The sequence below is a fragment of the Dermacentor albipictus genome, chromosome 1, assembly GCF_038994185.2.
Source record: "Dermacentor albipictus isolate Rhodes 1998 colony chromosome 1, USDA_Dalb.pri_finalv2, whole genome shotgun sequence".
NCBI lineage: Eukaryota > Metazoa > Arthropoda > Arachnida > Ixodida > Ixodidae > Dermacentor > Dermacentor albipictus.
The window spans coordinates 331,161,390-331,183,863 of NC_091821.1; the positions used below are offsets into that span (position 1 = coordinate 331,161,390).

The 22,474-nt window shown below is 47.1% G+C and overlaps 1 protein-coding gene and 1 long non-coding RNA gene across 4 annotated transcripts in view; one reads left to right on the plus strand and one right to left on the minus strand.

The window, feature by feature from the left end:
* LOC135909638 (semaphorin-2A-like) overlaps positions 1-22,474 on the plus strand; it is a 58,093-nt gene that overhangs the window by 21,040 nt on the left and 14,579 nt on the right. For all 3 annotated transcript variants that reach the window (XM_065441656.1, XM_065441666.1, XM_065441675.1), the window contains 6 exons: positions 7,676-7,799; positions 12,257-12,415; positions 14,325-14,446; positions 16,313-16,448; positions 18,703-18,766; positions 21,522-21,871. In XM_065441656.1, coding sequence (XP_065297728.1) covers positions 7,676-7,799; positions 12,257-12,415; positions 14,325-14,446; positions 16,313-16,448; positions 18,703-18,766; positions 21,522-21,871 — 955 coding nt within the window. The remainder of the gene's footprint in view (positions 1-7,675; positions 7,800-12,256; positions 12,416-14,324; positions 14,447-16,312; positions 16,449-18,702; positions 18,767-21,521; positions 21,872-22,474) is intronic.
* On the minus strand, positions 174-4,913 carry LOC135909635 (uncharacterized). Its single transcript, XR_010566756.2, has 3 exons — positions 4,330-4,913; positions 3,392-3,503; positions 174-3,180 (listed from the first exon to the last, which is right to left on the minus strand). It is a non-coding gene; the product is annotated as an uncharacterized lncRNA (long non-coding RNA).

Below are 22,474 nucleotides of genomic sequence, written 5' to 3' on the forward strand. Positions count from 1 at the left end.
ATGGCCGCTTTACAGCGGTGGCATAGAGAAAGGAATTTCTCTATGGCGGTGGCGTACGCTGGGTACGCGCCGTGTTCGCCTCGCTGGCTTTGCGGCATGCCTCAGCTGCCGCGTTTTAATGGCCAGGAGACTATAAAGAGCCTCTACTGACGCCCATACAAACAAGCCACAAGTGAGTGAACAGGACGTGCGACTTTATTGGCAGAATAAAACCAGTGCACCTTCTCATACAAGATCAGAAATAAAATTTGCATGTCGAGATGCGCTGAAACCATTAACGCGAGCTCGTAAACTGCTCACTTTCGTCGCCGCACATGGCGATCTGGTAACGAGCGACAATCAGTAGCGCAAGTAAATTGGGCAGTGCACCACCTGTTTGCACTGACAGTCGCCGTAACTTGCATTGCGAAGCAATCGGGTGACGCAAGGCATCTGCTGCCGCAACCAACACAGCGACATGGACTAAACGGCATTTTAGCGTTCCCGCCTTTCCAACCTGCACGTTTCTTTTTATTCTTTCGGGGGCCGCTAATGTGCAACTCATAGTTGGTGCCCCACATTCACCATGTGGGCATCACCATTTTGCAGCCACTTTTGCAGGCCTTTCCGCCCATGTGGCTATCAACTTCGGACCATGTAATAACGTGTGCTGTCTCCGCTCACGCCACATCACGGCCGATGAAGGCCCACAAGCATAATCGGCCGGCGGCTGCAGCAAGAAATGTCGAATGGGGAGAGCGCCAATTACGGTGCATGTAAATTGGGAGTCTTTGTCGCTGTGTGGACTGCAGGAGCAGATGGTTACCTCGGGAGACTGTTGCCCATGCAGCTAACCAGGTCGCCACATCGAAGAAACATAACACGGCGACCATTATCAAATTAGACTCTGCATTCAATCACCGCATAAGGTTCAGACAATACACTGTACATTGGCTAAGATCCACATGACAACAGTGGGCATTCACGCACTACAAGTTGCATACAGCACATTCAGCTATCCGACTTCAGGCACAGTGCTTGCCTACGTCGCACATGGTGGTCTAGTAACGAGTGACAACCAGTAGCACAAGCAGATTGGACAGTGCCCCACCTGTTTGCAATGACAGTCACCGTAACTTGCACTGCAAATCAATCGGGTGACGCAGGCACCTGCTGCAATAGCCAACACAGCGACGTGAACTACCTGGCATCCTAGTGTTACCTCCTTTCCTACATGCACGTTTCTTTTTGTTCTTTCAGTGGCCACTAATGTGTCGCTCACACTTGGTGCCCCACCTGCTCTCAATATGGATGTGGTCTGTTTTGTGGGAATCGCCAATTCGCAGCCACTTTTACAGGCCTTTCCACCCATGTGGATATCAACTTCATACACTTCAAACCATGTAATCATGTATGATAGTCTCTGTTCACGCCAAATCATGTACAAAGAAGGCCACAAGCACACTTTACCCATGGCTGCAGCAGGAAAGGACAAACAGGGAGCACCAATCACAGTACATGTAAACAAGGAGTTTGTGTCACTGTGTGGACTGCAGGAGCAGGTGCTTACCTCGAGAGGCTGTTGGCCAATACTACTAAACAGGCTGCCACATCCCAGAAATGTAACATGGCAACCATGACCAAGTGGGACAACATTGAAACAATATTATGTAATCAAATCACTTCAGCATACTCTAACGTAACGCTCAATCTATACATTGGCACTATGCATTGGCTGCGATCTACATGACAACAGTGAGCATACACGCACATGGGCTGCTTGCGGCACATTCAACCGTCCGACTGTAGGCATAGCGCTTGCCTTCGTCGCACACTGCAGTCTGGTAACAAGCAACAACCAGCAGCACAAGCAGATTGGACAGTGTGTCCCACGTGTTAGTATCGACAGTCGGCGTTGAATATGAGCAACTTGCATTGCGAAACAATCGGGTGACGCAAGCATCTGCTGCCACAGCCAACAGCGACATGAAGTGCCCGGCATATTAGCGTTACCGCCTTTCCAACCTGCATGTTTCTTTTTGTTCTATTGCATGCCACTAATGTGTAACTCACACTTGGTCCACCACATTCTCCATATATGGACATGGTCGGTTTTGTGGACATAACTATTTTGCAGGCCTTTCCACAAATGTGGATATCAACTTCATACACTTAGAACCATGTAATTATGTATGAGAGTCTCCGTTGACGCCAAATCATGGCTGAGGAAGGCCACAAGCAAAATTTGCAGGAAAGGACGGAACGGGGAGCACCAACCACGGTGCATGTAAATTCGCAGTCTATGTCACTGTGCAGACTGTAGGAGCAGGTGCTAGCCTCGAGAGACTGTTTCCCAATGCAACTGACCAGGCTCCCACATATGAGAAACGTAACACGGTGACAAGTACCAAGTCGCACAGTGCCGAAACCATATTCTGCAATCAATCTCTTCAATGTAGCTTGCACAAAAACACAGGCTGTCGAGCAAGAATAGCAATCCTGAATGAGACTAGGAATTCAATATGGGAATGAGAAAGCTTGCATTCAAGAAAGAAGCCACTCTACCTTGCAAGCATTGAAAGCCAAAAACATTAACAAAAGTTAAATGCTACATAGCACACAGTGTAAAGGTTAATGCAAGACACACGCCAATGCCCCATCAGCTATTTCAGGAGAGGAATTGCACATGGCAACATACACTAGAAAGAACTGCTACACATATGTTATGCTACTAGACAGTGACTGGCATTAAGTATGAGCAAAGAATCGGTTGACCTTTAATGTTTGTATGAGGAATAGGAATGATCTCTAACAAAAGTGTGGAATGAAGAAGCGTGCATTCATTGAAACAAAATTATACTTGGCAAGAATTCGCAAGGCCAGGGAGCTCCCTAAGGAAGGGCAAGCTGACTGAACACTCTTAGCCAGCGTCGTCTGTGCTTGTTCAGAGGTTGCAGGTACATCTGAAGACAAATAATTTTTGTTGTTGAGGTACCTGGATGACTCGGCCAATATCCGTGCTGGTGGAATGATGGCGTAGGCTCTTTTCACTCTTGAAACAGTCGTCCGTAGACTTGATATCTCATCCAAATAATTCTGGAATGGCTTCTTTGTTCGTGGTCTTGTGAATTCAGCTCCAGCCCCTTCCTGTTGGTGTAGATGGGGGCTCCCGTGATGACCAAGATGTACTTGGCACAGACTCTGTTGGGGCAAAACAATGGCACATGAGATACAGCAAAGATTATCCAAACTCATGTAGTGTTTTCTTTTATGTTCGAACTAATTATGCTGAACTGTAAACATGAACAAATGTTCATATCGTCTGCTACAAACAAATGACATGTATCTCAAGACTAGCAAGCCAATACAGCATATATCAGGCATATTTATTTCTGAACCAGGTGTTGTTTACCTTGTAGTAGCAGCCAAAGTCCACACAATGACCTTGTTGTAGCAGGCAGCAGCTTCTGTTTAGTGCATGGAGTGTGTTGCTTTATACTGATGCCATCCTCATTACTGCATGTCTGGAACAGAAATTTTGACAGCATCAGAAATTGAATAAGCACAATTTTGCAATATAAAATGCGAAACGGTGCGACATATACATTGCAACGGTTTGTGACTACAGAACACATGCAAATGTACACTGTTTGTTCTAGGGCGCTTAAGCAGCATGGTAAATAAATATGGTTACTCTCCGTAAAATCGATGTCTGCGTAACTACAATGCATGTCAACAGCTTAAGTATTATTAAGATCACAAATAAGAACATTTGTGCGCTCGTTTATACACTAGAAGAGATCACACTGCTGATTTCACAAGCAAATAGATGAAAGACGTGAAGCTATTAGAATTGATGCATTCTTTTTGTGCATGAACGTGATGCACCGCTTCACTACTGCAAAAATAGATGTCCTGAGGTAAGCCAAACTGAACTGCAAGAACATTTGGAACCAACAGGTACGAAATATGGGTGAATTATCATGTGTGCAACTGTTTAATACATTAAATTCAAGCTTCAGTTTATCAAAAGGTTATTCGGTTCTGTGAACGAAAGAAGTTGCCGGCGGACAAGAAAAAAAATATATATATTGATAAGGCAACTCAGTCACTTATGGCTACGGCTAAAACGAGATGAAAAATGTGACGCGCGTTCCGATATCGTTTCTCTTTCGTGAATGTGTGCATAATGATGGTCTCGCAACTCAAAGTTTATTTCGGAAACAGCAACGGAGGGTCCTGACTGCCCTTATGTAATGCAGCATCTAGTTCGTTAACTTACCTCCGCCTGTAAGTTAACGAGACGAATAAATTACATAGCGATTGAAGCAGTGATGTTAAACGACTCACCGGTATTGCTGTCCCCAGTCGCAGCAGGACCCGGCTCCCATTTCGATGCAGACGTGTTCCACATGGCTCACGACTGAAACCTAGCTTTCAGGCTTACACCCCAAGTTAAATAACGCGAGATATCGAAGCGCAATAAACTGGTGTTAGCACAAATTAACCAACAAATGTACGAACCAAGGAATCCGTACCTGCCGTGCACGCGAACATACCGGTAAAAATTTTAAATCCAGGCCAGAGGTCACGTGGGAGGTCGATGATGCTGAACGCTATTTTGCGTTTAAAATGACAAAAAACAACAAAGTTGGTAATGAAAAGTACAATGTAAAATTAGGAATTATACTTTTGTAGTCTTTATCATGCGATAAAAACGCTTCGTTTACTGTTGAAGAAAGTTTGAAGGTTAAAATTGCGCTTACTACGGCGCCTCTAGCGGGAGATAATGCGCTCAACGGGGAACCTTTTTAATTGGCGTACTATGCCTGTTTCTTTAGCAGCGCCGCGCGGTCGATTTTTTCGCCCTCTGTGGCCATTTGTTGAACTTGAGAGTGTGCCACCCCTGGAAACACACGCAGCCCGCGCTGCCGAAAGGAACAAAGCGGCACACGGCAGGACCGCAGCACGTCAAATGCTTCATATATGCATCAATTATAATTTGTTTTAACGTAGACATAAATGAAAAAACGCATTTGTTTTTAAATTTGTGTCCAAGTATTTTTCAGTTTGGTATTTATTTTTATTTATTATCAACTGCCGACATCTGAGCGCGGCAAACTTCAAACTTCGAGGAAAAACCTATAAATAGAATGCGTTTCACACGTGCTGAACATGAGGTCGTGTTTAGATGCCAGATTGATCGAAAAGCAAAGAAACGACTCGAACACTCCCCTCAAGGCCGCAGTGTTTATTATATATCTGATGCGGCGAAAATATATTGGGCAGGTTATTTGAGAGACATGCATCCATGTAAAAGGCACCTGATATTAAAAGTGAACATATATCCAGGTAAAGGAAGCTACTGCGAGAGCAGGTCTTACAAAACTTTGCACAAAATTGCGCTAAGAATGCATATCAAGTAAGTGTTCGCATTATAACCCGAGCGGGATATCCAGGGGATATCGTGTCAGGACATCTAAAAGGAGGACTTCCCACGGACATCCTGCGGAAGTACGCAAATGAGCTGGGATATGCGGATACGATTCGGATATCCCTGGGAGCTGGTGTTGTCACTGGGGAGTGCATGATTTGCACTGAGAAGCGTTCTTAGTTCCATTAGCGCGTGTCCTGTGTGGACGGAAGGGAGCAGATTTAGGACTGGGTTGCTCTGGCAGCCGTATTCTGACTTCTCTTATAAGTACGCGTGGAACGAGTTATTAGAAGACGCATCATTTTAAGAGTTCTGCGGAGTGTGTAAGTCCCGCAAGTTTTATTGTCCGTTTATGTCACGTGTCCTGTAGGACTTTCAGGACAGAAACGTGAGTAAGCGTGAATGAAAAGTTTGCCTACAATGCAAGTACGCGTTTTGTTTAGTGACCACAAGGCTAGTGCGCTTGTGATTACGTACTTGTGAGGTTGACCAGATTGTTCAGTGGCACCAATACGTGCGATAAGTACGCCACTGCGATAGATTGGAAACATGCTGTTCGTGTAGATAGGCCACTTAAGTTATGTTCGGCTGTTTTCATTTGTTGTTTGCATCGTCAACGACCCTTTTGTTTTGCAACAACAATAGTATTCTGGTCTTGTCGGCAATCGAGGAGAAATGGATAGCTGTTTGGAAGGGTGGTTGGAACTGTTGTCAAAATTGGGGAACTAAAAGATCAGGGTTGATTTTGACTCAGTAATAGCCTGGCGAGTCAGGGGTGAAGAGCCTGCGCTTACGCGTGGTGCAGCGCTGTGTTGTTTGTTTTGTTTGACGTTTGTTCTCCAGGGCCTAGGATCCCGAAGTTCGTCAAACGAGGCTCGACCCCAGTACCCTGCAGCTTCTTTCAGCGTTCCTCCTGGCCAGCGAATTGAGTTCACCGGCCATTCAGAACAACCGGGGCGAGGACGAGCTGTTAGATATGGAGCTGGTTCCTGAGGCTACTTCGAGTTCCCCAAACCGCTTCGAGTGGCAGCACAGCTAATTGAGGAATGCAGAAGCAGGAAAGCGCATTCCAGAGAAGCGACCAAGACAACAAGTTCGTGCGTCGCCGGCATTGGAAGGGGGCCTGGGACAATGGAGCTCAATCGACCCCCTTCGTCTTTGAAGAAGGCATTTGCCACCGCTGCGGAGCCGAGTCACCGGTTGCAGGTGGGCATCCGACAATGAAGCAGGTGCACGAGCGCCCCCCCGCTCCTTCTCCAGCCTACAAGTGGATTGCCAGTCTGCGTGGCAAGACCGCAGAGAGCCCCGACAGGTGTGCCACGCGACACGGGCGCCTACCATTGGCTGCGGGTGGCGTCATCGGAGTGGACTCTCCCATTGGTCAGGCATGACGTGACTTGCAGTGCTCGAGGGGCTTATAAGAAGCCTTCCAGAGAGACCTGAGCATTCTGGGACATGCCCTGTTTCCCTGATTCACCTCTCTCGAACTTCTTGCCGCGGGCCGCAGCGTCCGAGTTGCTGCCGGCCCGTAATGACTGTACGAATGTTACTTGTCGCTCACCTCCCTGTATAATATGTAAAAATACTCCCAAGTTTGTGGGTTTTCATCCCGAAGTCCCGTCCTCCAACCCCTACAGCGTGTGCAGTCCTGAAGTGAGCAGTGCAGCAGCCCGACGCTCGCGCCGAAGAGAGCTCTGTGCACTTGCGCGTGTTACTGCTGGCCTCGCCACTTCTCGCCATTAGAAGGCACCGACATTCCGTGCGATCAACGCTCGGACGATCCTGGAGGCCGTACACATGCGCGCTCACACACGCGCAAAGGAACGCGCACAACCACACGCGCACGCACACGTACAGTCGCCCAAATCTTTAACTGGTGTGCGGGAGCGGCGACTTTTCTGGGCGTCAGCGCCGTATGACGCGGCGAGGCTGGAAACAGCCTAGTAGACGATGGGCCCAGCTGAGCGCGCTTTGTCCGCATGCGCTTAGCCTCAGACTGTTTCCAGCCTCGCCCCGTCAAACGGCGCTGACGCACGGAAAAGTCGCCGCTCCCGCACACCAGTTAAAGATTTGGGCGACTGTACGCACAAGTACGCGGGTCCACGCTTGTGCGCACAGGCAGGTACCCGCACGCAAGCACAGATACACATCTTTTTATGCATGCGGTCCTTCTACTGCGCTCCTACAGTGTGGCGCGCTTAAATCTGCGTCTTTTGTTACGCTGTCACGTATACATGACGCCAAGGCCTTCATCGTCTACAGGCTGCGGACTTGACACTGGTTCCAGTGGCGGAAGGGGCGGTCATCGACGGAAACAACGTGACTGGAAAGGCTGAGGGACGCTGCTCGTACTTCGTCTCTCATGAGAACCCGTCGCTGTGGCTCGGTTCGTGACTATTCTCACGTTGCTCAACCACGTAGCACTCGCACGCGCGACAAAATGTCGCATACTGTATACCCACGGGCTCAGTAAGCGTGCGTCTCGATTTCGAAGCAAAACTACGTAGGTTACACGGAAAGCCAAGCGAACGCGGAAAACTAGTTGATAAAGAGACAGACGCTTTGCTTTTTATGCCTCAAGGTGATTAACGTAATCTAATCGCTCGCATGCTGTGAATCTATAGAGAAACTACAGGAGAGGCCGCCGCCGCAAAGGTAGTTGGACGTCAGCAGAAAGCAAGCGCATGCTCTAAAGTAACTGACGACTTATCCTACTCAGACCCGAATATTACTCAGGAATATAACGTATACTAATGTCGGTTCTAACTAACGTCAAAATTCATTTGTTTAAATACCGTGGTTAGACGTTGAAGGCAGGATCTCTAAGTAAGTGGGAAAACTATCTTCCTCATATTTCTGACATAGAAACCGCTTTTACTGGTGTAAATACAGAAATGAATTTGCTATATCGCATGCTAAATTGACGTGTTGATGCTGCCCCCTGGATTTTCGTGTCCACTCACCGTATTCCAAAAGCACTTCCACGGTGCTTTTCGTCGTCTGTGACGACACAGCGATGTAGACCAAATTGGTGAGACTTTTCACAAAAGTTGGCGGCATAACTTCTCTTAAACCACTTGCATAGAGTTCCACACGCATCCAACTTTATATACGGAATACTCATTTTACGCAATCCCTTCTGGGTGGTTCTTGACAAGGATTAAAAGCAAGGTATAGCCTGAGGAGGTTATAGCGCATCTGCCATTTCTGCTAGCAAGACTATAGCACTAATGGCGGTAACTTGGGGCGCTGGATTCAAACTCAACCTTCCGGAACGTGCTATTGCGATATCAGTCATATGGACGCTCCAGGCACATTTCTGTCGTCGCCGTCGGCGTCGCCGTGATGCTCCGTGTAATGTCCAAGGACGACAACATTGTCGCTGCGCACTGTATGCTGTATGTGCGAGTGTAAGTGTGCGTGGATGAACCGACGACGTCGGCTTAACCTCGCGCGCGCAAGAGATGCGAGCGGCGACGAAGCGCGCTGTCTTCCGTCGCACGCAAGGCACCGGGGGAAAGGGGAGGGAGGGAGGGGGTGTTCTATTCTGGCTCTGCTGCGTATGGCGCGGCCGCGCTGGCCCTCTATGTCGAAAGCGATCTGCGATGGGGACAGAGTCTAGGCGTCTAGGCGGCGCCGATTACGGATAGCTTGGCGTGCGCTGTGCTCTTGCCGCTTAGTTCACGTCGAAGCGGGGGACAGCACCAAGATCAATTCGATCGATGTTGCTGCCGCCGCGCTTCCTCACTCCAGTGTTTTGACAGCAAGTTTCCACGGTCATCGAGATGTGCCCATGTTTGCTCGTGCACGCGTGGCGCCATGTTTGTTAATCTAATTAGTAAGCGAATGTTCACAAGTTCCTACGGCTGATTTTTTTCTCAATAAACATAATTATACTGCTGGTTGTAGTCGAAAACAACTGCGAACATACTTTGTGCACATGTAATCCATATTTCTTCATATGTCGTTTTAGAAAACTTCTGTGTTATTGCTGTACTTGATTGCTGTACTTGATTTGATTTAATGACTACTTCTGTATTGCTATTGTTTTTTCGTTCTGTCTGCTGCTGGCATGTAATGGTTTCCTGGGCCTTCGTCAAGCTGTTCGTGCAGCTTTTAGCCCAGGTGACCATCCAGATACTTGCTGGAGAATAAAATATGACCTGATTTGAATTGATTTGATAAAACTACTATCCTTACTCCGTATAGCTGTTTAGGATATAGCTATCTACTTATTTGATATCACAAATGATGCATCGCCATTGGGGCGAAACTGCGAGTCTTCATGTTGCACGACACTTTTTGGCAGAAAAGAATTACGCTGCTACGAAGTTTGCGCCGCGTACACAAACCTTTACCATTGCCAGATAAGACCAACCAGCTTCACAATGCAACAAGTCTGCGCACTTAGCTTGAAAGTCTCACTACAAGATGTCGCCATCGGCCCTGCTGCTTGCACCTCTGACACCGTGTTACGATATATCAACGGTAGGCCGGTAATAACAATTCGTATACAATCAAGCCAAAATTGCTGAAATGTTCCGTGTCTGTACTACGCATAGGCTTACGCAAAGCGTTGCTGAATCGACAGATGAGTACCACGACACCAACTCGCTGTGACCTTGCTCCTGCCTTGAGAATGAAATGATTATAGTGGGTAAAGCTCTTGTTAGAGGGAATACTGAATTAGTATTGAAATGCTATCCTACTTCCTTTCTATAAACACTGGTCAATATTACTCACGGGATAGTAATACATCAAAGAAGGCCCAATTGTGGGGCCTTCGTATCCCGTTTGAGTTGTATTCGACTGAATATTAGTTACGCGTTTACTCTAAGCCTGTTCCATATACTCAAAGTGCTTCGCAAGCAACAGAAACTCACGACGCATGTAGGAAGTGATGGTTACTGTGGTCCGCAAAAGAAAATTTACGTACCTTTGTGCAACAACAACAAAAAAATGCCTTCTCTCTACATAACACAAACGTAACAAAATTTCTCAAGGTAGGTTCCGGTGAAGTTTGAGCTAGAAAGGTGACGGCGGCTAGCCTTTAAGATTAAGTGTACTCAAGTGTTTAAAATGTGTGCTAGTTTAATTTCATGTGTGCTCTCTTGAATGTCCGCCATTGCCATACTGCTGCCACATCACAAGTGGCACGGCCTAGTCAGCAAACGTATGCATTTAGCCGTGTCTCCTAAGACAATCCGAATATTGCCCTAATTAAATCAGCGAAGGAAAAAAATTACCGACGATTACGTTACTTCCTAATGCGAAATTTGAGCGCAGCAAATAAGCTGTTTCACCTTTTCGATAGATTGAGGCAAAGAAATCGAGCAACACATGTATGCGCTATCACAGAATTTTTTTTTATTTTTCACACGTATTCCTTTAACAAAGACTCCACTAACAGTTCTTGACAGTCATGAAGGAAGCTTTGTGGTCGGAGAAATAGACTGATATATGTTTGACTTGGTACACCAATGCTTGATTCTCAAAGACGAGATCTATACAAGTGCCTCGCGAGGTTGTCACAGCCGTGGGACGCGTTACGAGCGAGAGGAACGGGATGTTCTCCGGCATAAGTGTTAGGAAATTGCTGTTTGTCTTTATGTCAACATTAAAGTCCCCCACTACTAACATCGGTGTGGATCGATGGACGGTTAATGCGAGTTGCAGGAAGTGCACGACGTCTTTCGTGAGTGCGGTAGCGGACTCACGAAAGCGGTATCAGTCGGTCGCTGCTAGCGCTGGGGGGATGAAAGGGGGGCGGAGCTGGTTATGAGGCCGACGATAACGCCGACGACGACGCGAAACCCAGGAACAGACGCCAAAGAGCCATTTGTGTAGCCAGCCCTCCTCCACAGTCTCTCCTCCTCCCTTCCATCATCCTCCCTCGCCCGGAGAGCCGACAGCGCGCATGCGCGGCGGCGGAGCAGATTCGTCGGCGAGCTACGACGCGAAACCCAGGAACGGACGCCAAAGAGCCATTTGTGTAGCCAGCCCTCCTCCACAGTCTCTCCTCCTCCCTTCCATCATCCTCCCTCGCCCGGAGAGCCGACAGCGCGCATGCGCGGCAGCGGAGCAGATTCGTCGGCGAGCTACGACGCGAAACCCAGGAACGGACGCCAAAGAGCCATTTGTGTAGCCAGCCCTCCTCCACAGTCTCTCCTCCTCCCTTCCATCATCCTCCCTCGCCCGGAGAGCCGACAGCGCGCATGCGCGGCGGCGGAGCAGATTCGTCGGCGAGCTACGACGCGAAACCCAGGAACGGACGCCAAAGAGCCATTTGTGTAGCCAGCCCTCCTCCCTTCCATCATCCTCCCTCGCCCGGAGAGCCGACAGCGCGCATGCGCGGCGGCGGAGCAGATTCGTCAGCGAGCTACGACGCGAAACCCAGGAACGGACGCCAAAGAGCCATTTGTGTAGCCAGCCCTCCTCCACAGTCTCTCCTCCTCCCTTCCATCATCCTCCCTCGCCCGGAGAGCCGACAGCGCGCATGCGCGGCGGCGGAGCAGCAGATTCGTCGGCGAGCTGGTTACGAGGCCGACGACAACGCCGACAACGCCGACGACAACGCCGACAACGCCGACGACGACGACGACGACGACGCGAAACCCAGGAACGGACGCCAAAGAGCTGCGCTCTAAAAAAAAATGCATCTTCAGCACCGCCTCCGTTTGTTTTCTTATATCACCGTGTGCAGGCGGTTGTGTGGCAAGTGCGCAATTTCTACGTTGCATTTTGGACATTCTGTGCTGCGCTAGGTTTGGTAGTGATTGAATTTCAAGAAAGGCCGCGCGAGTTGCCGATATAACTTCGGTGCGTACCTTTTTTCGCTCGCAGACGACGCACCTTCACCGGGCAACTCGAGCGTTGTGGCCTTGTGGCGTTTCAGGAATGGCAGGAGCGCCATCTACCGCGCTGCAATCCCGAACACGGACCCAACTAAGCCGGGTTATTCCTTCCTGCTGACCGACCCCGCCGATACTGCGAAATTCAATGGTGAGCAGTAGCTTTCTGCATAACGTTCTCGTTCAATGCTTTCATACTTCGACAGCAGGACACGTATTTTCGGAGGTCGATTTCGCCGATATTGCTCTCAGTGCGCGCTGATTGGCTGGTCGAGCAAAACTGCTCGAATAATCCAACGCGCCATGTACTTCGGGATCGTCCGAAGATGCCGTCTCCGTGCACGCTGAGCTGCACAAGATGCCGTCAGCCGGCGGCGATGATATGCGCTCTCGGCACCCAGAATTTGCTGCAAGACAATGTGTTCGTTTCCGAGTGGTTGGCTGGACTTCATAGCTCACAATATGCTGCGGGCTTCGAACTCGTGGAACGCATCAAATCACACTGTAATGAACGCGAGGCGCATTTCTGGAAGTTAGCTTTAGCAATGAGAGTTGGAGCCTTTGCGTAAACATTTCGAGTGCGAAGGTTTCAAGGAACTCCAGGGAGCGGCGCTCGTTTTGACAGTGGCGGAGAAGAGATCCACGTAATCCCATAACAGCGTCGCGGGCAGGAAGCACCACATTTGGCAGCGAGATAACTGAAGCCCACGCGGGGAATTTCCGCAGTATATATATACTATCCGAGGCATTGGTTCTCTATGCTCAACATAGGCACATGTCGTGCTATGGCAAACGCACATCGCGCAGATGCAGCGCTCAGGGCAACGCATAATACGACACTCGATAAGAAGTCAAATCGGTCGTTCCGCGAGTACGCCGCCGTTCCGCGTAAACTTTTGTGGCAGTTCTGTGGATTACTCGGGCATTACTAGTCACGCTCTTATGCTGTCTGAGAGAAAGTGTCAAACGCAAACGCATACACGCTTGAGCGCTATATAAATGCTAACGTACGCAACGTACATTTCTCTTCAAGCTAAAGCTTGCCTGTTCTGTTCGGCATCAGTCCGCATTAATTAATGTGCTCGAAGCTGCACGGGACCGTGCGAAACGCAGGTTCGAAGAGGTGCTGCGTCAGCAAATGTATTCTGGAGGCAACGGCATGCCCACGCAATATTGATGGTGAGCCACGGAGCTGTCGAACTTGCAGTTCAACTTTCAGCGCTTTCAGGCTTTCAGCGTAGTGCCTTAAGTGCAGCGCGCAGTGCTTCTTCGTCTTTTGTTAGTTGTTTTGTGTGTGGCACTGCATTTACATGATGGCACCAGTAGCACGATAACAGTCATAAAGTTTCTTCAAAAAACACTAGAGGGAATTCCGGCGCTAGTGTCTACGGCAGTTTCAATCAGGGTGGTTCGGCCAGCACGGGAGTGATGATTAGTACATGAATTTACTTCGAATTTGCACACTTGTCATCGTAAAAACAGAATATTGCATTATAAATCCAACAATGTGCAATGATCTTGCACTAGCCGTGCACTAGCGAAGAAACTTATTGCCTCTGCGTATCGAATATTATGATTTCTTGGAAACTTAAAAAGATAAATCTTGATAAATTTGATAGCAGGAGCAACTCAAGCAAGCACGAATAATGAACTAATCAATGTAGTACAATCATTCGGGGACCGCTAAGCACATGCAGAGTTCCCTCCAGTAATTTTTACAGAAAGCTCTTTGCCAACAATGATCCCAGGCCAACAATACATTATCACTGGTTGGTGCCAGAAACGCCAGGGAAAATAATAAGGCGTTTTTAGGAACAGCGCATCGCATCGCCTTTGCGTATACCCAAATCCCCACGCTCTGCTTTCATTTAGAGTTTAGGTATTGTGCGCCCAAATTTAGGGGCCGCAAATCACCGGGCGCACAAAGGAACGCGTGGAGCTTTGGGTGCGCAAGTACGCGTTGGTGTGCTATTGAACATTTTTTTTAAGAAAGAAAAACTGCCCATCGGCGACGTCAAGGGTGGACACCACTCAACAAGTACTGACCGTCGTTCTCGCAGAGCCCAGCGCCGTGGCCGCCCTGTCCGCGGGTTCTCACGCGTATTTCGTATACCGCGAGTACGCCGTGGAGCGCCAGGCGTGTGGTGTCCGCTTGGCATCCGCTATAGCTCGAGTCTGCAAGGTAAGCCACGTACGAGTATGTTCTTCATAAGGTAATCGGCCATGACGGGCTTTTTCGTGCTTTTATTTCCATTGACAGCGTTTAAGAAGTACGCCATTGATAAAGAAAAATGGCGGCGCGTCCTTCATTAGGAGTTGATCAAGCGGCGAAGTTAGTGCGATTAACACTCTTATGACGTAACTGGTGACGATATGTTTTATACGTTACGATGATTATTATGATAAACAGCGCATACCCAGTGGCACATTCCCAGTGCTCCAGTGAGCATGAAAAGAAAACCGTCAGATCCAGACATATACAGATACCAGAAAGTGCGCGAGGTATCCTAAGAATGCTCATCGAATTAGTGTTGCCGCATTGGCCGCACAAAGTGCCTTCGGGAGGTTTTACAGGGACCCTGAAAGAGAAATATACGTTGAGCTTTATTAGTAAGGTACCTTTATACAATACCAAAAACTGCCACTCTTGCGGTGAGGTGGCGCTATATGCTAGGCAAGGCCTTTAGGTGAGCCAGAAATGACGGAAACATTGAAACAGGGGACGCCGCCCGCGCCAACTCGCCGGGACGTCATGAATTTGGACTGTGTCTGCTTGGACCTGGTTAGGTATTTGTCGATCGGTGAAAATAGAGTGCATTGCATCACATAGGAGCCAAAGACTGAACTTGGCAAGTTATGCGATTATTTACTGAACTACACAGACACCGAACGCGAGAAAATACATTGACGTCCGTGACATGAGGCTGACTTACCTGCGTGGTTTCTGCGACAAATAAAAAAAAAATAATTTCTACTTCGTTTTCTTTTCTGATAAGGAACCTATTGATGCGAAATACATCAAAATAAAGTTTCGAAATAAGACTTCATAAGAAACTAATTTCGATTGTTTTTGGTGTCCCTCTATATGCTAACCAATCCGTGTATACCAGTTATGCTGTTAACAGCGGAATCACTTTCAATTTAGTCTTTTTAGAGACGCAGATTGTGCACATTATACTTCACGTGTAGCTGCCCGAAAAAAAAATTGCGAATTGCACTTCTCGTCATGCTCATCAGCGATAATCAAGCGCGAGAAGTCTAGTGGTCGTCTCATATCAATGCCTGTGCAGGTGACTTTCTGCGCACGCATAATTATAATGTTAAGCTCAGTAGCTGCATCGAAGCCCCACACTTTAGGCCTGCATAGTTACCTGTATACGCTTGCAACCAGCAAGCCTTCTCAGACAACACTGCCAATGTTTGCGTTCACTTTTCTCGGCACTGCTTTGCGAGCACACAGTGACAAGCAAATGAAGTGATGTAGCCCAGGCAAGGCACTTTGTAAATGCATGGTTGGTTGGCCGCTGTTTTGTGCTTGACAGTTCAATGTTTATATTACTGTCACATTGGGCACCAGGTTGGTCAGAGTAGTCGGCAAATGTGCTGTTGGTGGTTTTGCCTCTTGGAACAAATGAATTTCAAGATACATGTTCTGATTATAATTTTTAACAATTTAACTTCTCTGTGACAAGGTTGCTGGAACCTTGTTGTTCGGACGGCGTGGATGTTCTTGCCCGGTGTGGCGGCGTCCTTAGTCAACCACACTAGAGGCACAGCATCGAAATGAAATTATGTTAGATGGAATGACGGAGAAGTAGTGGGAGTATCGTCGACTTTTTTATACGTACGTTGCTAAAAGGCTTTAGTCGTACTTGGGCTTCAATCCTACAAGACCATCTCCTCGTGCGTAAGCCATTTCTTTTTGAGTGTGTTCGGTATCCTTTCGTCTACATCGCAAGGAGATGCTTTATTTCTTTAAACCAAATATTGCTGTTTACTTTGTATCCATATTCCTTAACTATATGTACTTTCTCTTTCTTTGGAACAGAACGACCTGGGTGGCGACCCGGCAGTGAAAAGCAAGGTTTCGCGGTGGACGTCTTTTATGAAGGTCCGCCTTCTTTGTACCGATTACGCCCGAAAGGCCCAAACTGCCAAAGCGAATTTCACATTCGACGAAATACGTGAGTACAGAGGAATTAGCACCACCTTAAAGTCGAAGTCTTACACATTGTATATTCTATAACAATAGGTGCATATTTAAATTAACAAAGTTTGCGTACAAAGCACGCCACACGTTGGACCGGCACGTAAGAACATTCGTCAGCCTATCGTGGTCACGCACGCATGATTTCTGAAGGTGGCCTCACAATGACCGACAGTTCTTTACAGGAAGTTCTTTACAGGCCGTTACTGGTGGCCAATAACAACCTATGAACTAAAAGCTCTGAATTTCGACCCAGAAGCTTCGTACTTTGGACACTTAATGAAAATGTGAATGTCAAAATAGAAGCTTTAACTACGTTGCGATTTCTAGAAAAAGGCTGTTCGTGTACGACGTGAATTATTTTGCCCATAGACGGATCAGCGGATATAGTGTGGGAGAATACTAATTGCATTTATAAAGTTTGGAGTGCAGGTTTCGGCAAAATGTCAAACCGAAAGAAAAGTAATGTTTGAATCCATCAGCTGGATATTCTAGCTGGGGCGCATGGTTTGGCAGCTCGATTTGTTACGCTAATAGCTTCCACTTTTTCTCCATTTAATTACCCCCTCTTACTATTTGTGTTCTTTTTAATGACTACCGGCTGAAAAGAAAAGCTCTGAAATTTTCAAATACTTACTGCAAAAATGAATGTTTGCTCCGACCACCTGGAGATATATACATTCACCGTCGAAGACGCAGCTCTGTCAAGTAAGAGTGCTGCTCGACGTCTAATTAAGTGGCAGATTTAATTGAAAACGCGGCGCCTGGTGAGTTGAGCAAGGTAGTTGAAATCGCTGCTCTGGCAATAAATTCTGGGACTCGGAGGCGTTTTCGCGGCGCGCAGTTAAATAGCAGACCGAGGCGAGAATGGTCAGCTCAGGTATTTGACAAATCTGGTGTGCTTTCTTCCGCATTCACTTGTCAGAGTTTCTTTGAGCGTTTATAACTTCCTTGTTTAAGCTCACACCCACCGTGGAAGACTTGACTGGCATCATTACAGCTCTGACGACGAGGCCAAAATGTATGTGAAGATCGGAATATGCTGATGAATGTGGCGAGTATATGTGTGTTCAAAAAGGGTGCTTCGGGGCGCATGCCAATGCTTTCAGGTTGTCTTCATCGCGTCTTTCGTGCACGTTGGTGCGGGTATTTCTGACTTGTCTTGCAAAGCTGTGGGCACCTTTCAGCATTCTCAGCTTGTTGAGCTACAATCAACGATGTTTAACTGCAGTAAAAAAAAAATGTTTCGTTGGTAGGAACTGTTTGCCATCTGGACGGCAGCCTTATTTGCAAACGTGTTCGTTATTATCGTGCCTGTCTAATGAGGCACTTGCCGCTCGAAGGCTTTAGCAAGTACTAGTGACGAGGTCTGATTCAAAACTCGATTTGTATGCTTGAGGGGTTTGTACATGAAAATACGGCAGATAATCGTTGGAGGCTGGTATAACATAGCGTCAACCAATCAAAAAGAGTTCTTACTCAATGAAATTTTTGTTGATACATGGCTTGGGGCTGGTATTCGCAAAGAAGTTTGTACGACAATGTCTCAAACATGCGATGTAACTAGCTGACAATGAAGCTTGAGAAAGCGTAGTAAAATGAACTTGCCCTATGGTATGCCTGGCTTCATTGTCTATTAGTGTTATTGTGGCTATTAAAATATTGTGCCCCTCGGATCCCCTTGTTCTGTGCTGCTTGTAGCAGGAGAAAGGTGATTTCTACGAAGAGGCGTCGGATAACTTCGAATAGCGAGCACACTGAGATGACTAATAGTGATGCGTAAATTAGTTACTTTGTTATTCGATATTTGTGAATTACGACCTTGGGTTTATACGTAGGCGACTTCTGTGTGCACTTTGCATCACTGGCACCAAACATATTAGTATCCAGGGGCCATGTTATTTAAAAGAACGGTCTTCCTCCGATCTCATTCATTTTTCATCACCACAGAGTGGCCGAATTCAAGGCTATGGGGGGCGTATCTTCGTACGGGCAAATAACAAACGATGAAGAAGAATAGAAAATGTAAGGTAACGCCACAAAATACGGCCCCGGATATTTTTCTTCGCTTGTGCGATGAACGACATTTGTGAAAACATCGAAGCAAGAACGTTCTTTTAAGCATAGCCGTTTCATTGTTGGTGAGTGTTCTGTTCCTCAAATGTACCTGTTTTCAAGATTCGGTTAAACGCCTCTATTCGCTTGCTTTCTTTGATGCATCGAACTTGCAGGCGCTTCCTACTGGTTGCCCGACCTGGAGAGCGGTGTCCTTTTAGGCGCTTTCGTCACCTTCAAGTAAGCGAACTTCTGCGGCGTTCATTCCTTGATCGCAGTTTGAAAAGGTATGCTTAAGCTTACTGATTGAGTCATTGCGTATAAGCAGGAAAGATGACGTTTGAAGGGAGTGATTAGTCAGAGTATTTTGCAACGCGAAAGAAGCAAACCGGCAGTACATTATGTCTAAAACTATTGTGTATTTCACTGTGAACATTTTCTTCATAAAGCGCGAAATGTTTTCAGTAATATATTTCAGTAATATATCTTTTTTTTTCAAAGTTAGAAGGCCTGAAAGCATTACATGACGGGTGGCTATTACAATTCAGTAAATATGATACCTCCATTGGTATCCTAATTTGTGATGGCGTCTTTGAAGAGAAGGTGGTCGGTCATCACGGCAATTTGGACGGGAAGATCATTTCCAGTCTTTGGCTGCACGCAAAAAAAAACAGACTGCTGAAAAGTGTTTGTATGAATTCGTTCAGTGTTAATGGCATTAGGATGCTTGTGGAGCGGAGCGCGATGTATTGGGCGGATAGGGTTGTACATGATTGTAATGCCATGTGAAATGAGAAATAATTGCGTAATAGCGGATCACTGAAGTTATTTGAAATGATTTTGTTATGTTTAAGAAAGTTCATTTTACTGACTGCTGTCAGTAACTGTTACTTCTGCGCTTAAAACTATCAGAAAAAATTACGCCAAATTAAGAAAATGAAATGTAAAACTAATCAAATACTGCAATAAGGACGTATCGCAATTCTGTAAGCTTATCTAAAGGCACACCGAAACTGGACAAAGTTGGCAACAATATTTTACAGCTTTCGTGAAATCATTAGGCAGTTTAGCACAATTTTATTGCAAACATCTTATTATAAATTGTTCATAAGGTTCAAAGCTGTGTAAAGTGTCATATTGTCAGCATAAGATTGGACTTCTGACTTAAGATGTGTACCCGATGGTGAAACCTAAGTTTCTATCTTTTCTTTTTGAATTTACGAAAATAGAAGCAGATACATTCCTCAAATGTGTAATTTTCGGCTTTAGTTACTCAAGATTTTAAAATGCAAAATAAATTGTCTCCAAAGAGTTAGTGTATTACGACTTTCTCTGCCTAATTCCACCCTCACCATCAAAATTGGTTCAGTGTGAATGCCGAAAAACATGGTTTCTCAGTTCCCATGTAGTTAGGAGCTTTCGAAGTTAAAGCATGGATCTTCAATGCCCATAGTCACAAAAATTCTCATGCATAAGACAGAAGTAATCCTCGGATGGCATTAGCATCGGTAATGCGTTTCATCGCGCCGATTGCTTTCATCGATGGCGGCAGGTGGAACGCCGGGCAATTAGGAAACGCTCTTGTGCAAAAAATTATGCGGATTCCCACGCACTGTGGAAATCGGTGAACGGAAAGTTCCTAGTAAGTTTGCAGCAGACACTCAGCACACCGACGACGATGCCAAACCCGGAGGAGGGCGACACCTGAGGGACAGTAATGCCAATAACGTCCCACCCAATAAGTCACCACCTTTGATTACGTTGCCTCCTCGATCGGCCCAGTTTACCTGGCGGGACCGCCAAACGAGGCTGCACGCCAAATTCCAGGAAGGAAGGCAAAACAGCTTGGATTTGGGGCAGACCAGGGCTTGCGTTTTGTAAGGACTGTATTCTATGCATTTTTTTTGTGATCCGTGACGTTGTGAGTGGCCCATTCCGGCTGACAGCGCGGTCACGGCTTCGCGGCTTCGTGTTAGCCAGTCAGGAAGCGCAAAATAACGGTCAGAGTGGGATTACAGAGGACGGGTGCTGATACTTCTGTCCTCGTTGTTCGCACGACCATTAATCACGAATCAGCACTAACTTGCTCAGTACTCAAAGGCTGAATTCACAAAGCTTCTCACCCCTATTCTCAAAACGTTCTTAGGGTAGTTAATTTGGTAAGAACAAAAACGAGCGAATAGAGGCAGCGAACACATTTTTAGCGAAGGCGGCCGAACAATCAGGAAAGACTTTTACGAACAAAAACTTTGGGAATTCGACCCTTGTAAGCGCGCATTGCGAGTGGTCGGCCACCTTCGGCAATACTGTGTGCAACATCAGGAGTGGCTAGAAATATAGCTTACGAAAAATTCTAGCGTAAGAGGCTTCGTGAGATGTGCTTGCCAGTGCCGCCTTTGGCGGCGGCATCACGATTGGCTGGTACCTGCTTTTACAAAAAAATTCGCTTAAGAACATTTCTCTGTTTTTATTTTATAACACGGACGCAGGGGTCCAATTTACGAAGCTCTTTCTTCGTTTGTGAATACGAGCTCTGCGCCCGTATTTACAAAATACATTTACGTTCGAATTGTTCGTAGCAGCTTCCGCTCAATCCCGATGCTGGACATGCTGTTAGCAAAGGCAGCAGGTCAATGCCGAAGAAACGAAAAGCTTCGGGAATGCAGGCATTAACGAAAACACTCATGCATATCTTTGTTCGTAAGGACCAATCCCATGCAAAACTAATGCCGTCCATGTCATTAGGAAAGGTGACCAACCAATGGCAAAAGAAAACTCACAAACGAAAAAAAAGAAACAAAGCGAATTTGGCCTTTAGGCTCATATTCCTAAAAAAGCGACGCTAGAGTTGTTCGTAAGAAAAAATTCAGCCGTTCCTGATGTTTCATATATTAGTGAAGGCGGCCGGCCTATGACAAATAACAATTACGAACAAAAACCTTTCGGCCCGAGTCCTTTTAATAAGGCGCTAAGTTTACCGTCGACCCCTCTGCAGTCACGGCTATCCGGACTCCGCTGTGTGTGCCTTCCGGCTGGAAGACATCGAGCGGGCCTTCAACGGCACCAGCTTCTACGAGCTCAGCTTGTCCAGGAACTCGCTGAGCAAAATTGTGAGGCCCGACAGTGCGGCGTACCCGGGCACCGGGTCGGCCTGCGCGCCGGACTCTCGCACGCTGCCGCCGACGGGACCCGACTACCTGGCGAACCACCCGTTGCTCGCCGTGCCGCCCAAACAGCGCCACGGACGGCCTTTCTTCGCACTTCCGGGCGTCACCTTCAGCGGCGTGGCCGCAATGGTGCTGAAGGAGGCCTGGGGCTCCTGGCTGGTCTGCTATGTGGCCACGGGTCAGTGCACGAACGTCGCAGTTGGGCTTCTCGTGTTCAGCTTCGAGCCCTATTTTACGGATGTTGTCCAGGAGAGACGCCAAAGTTGATAGTTCCGAGTTCATTCGGACATCATGGGTATCTTTCACATGCGCAGAAACCTCGACAAACTGCCTCTTAAGCAGCTCAAAGCCATAGCCGCAGAGCCAATGAATGAATGAATGATCGACAGAGAATTTTGGCAGTGAGGCTCGTGAATCCGTCCGCTATACGGGATCGTTAGTCAGACGGTAATGTGATTTAGACGGGGGCATGACAACATCATGTAAGCTGTTATACTGCTTCCTCTCTGCCGGCGGAACTATATATCAAATCAAATCAAATCAAATTTATTTCGAAATACAACTGATGCTAAGGACCATGGACGAAAAGCTAGCAAAGCTTGACGTGGTCCATGGCCCCGTTTTACAGGCAGCACAAATACAACAAAGGACGACCACAGTTAAATACAAGAGCAATTGGAAAAATAGGATTACCCGCCGTGGTTGCTCAGTGGCTATGGTGTAGGGCTGGTGAGCACGAAGTCGCGGGATCGAATCCAGGCCATGGCGGCCACATTTCAAT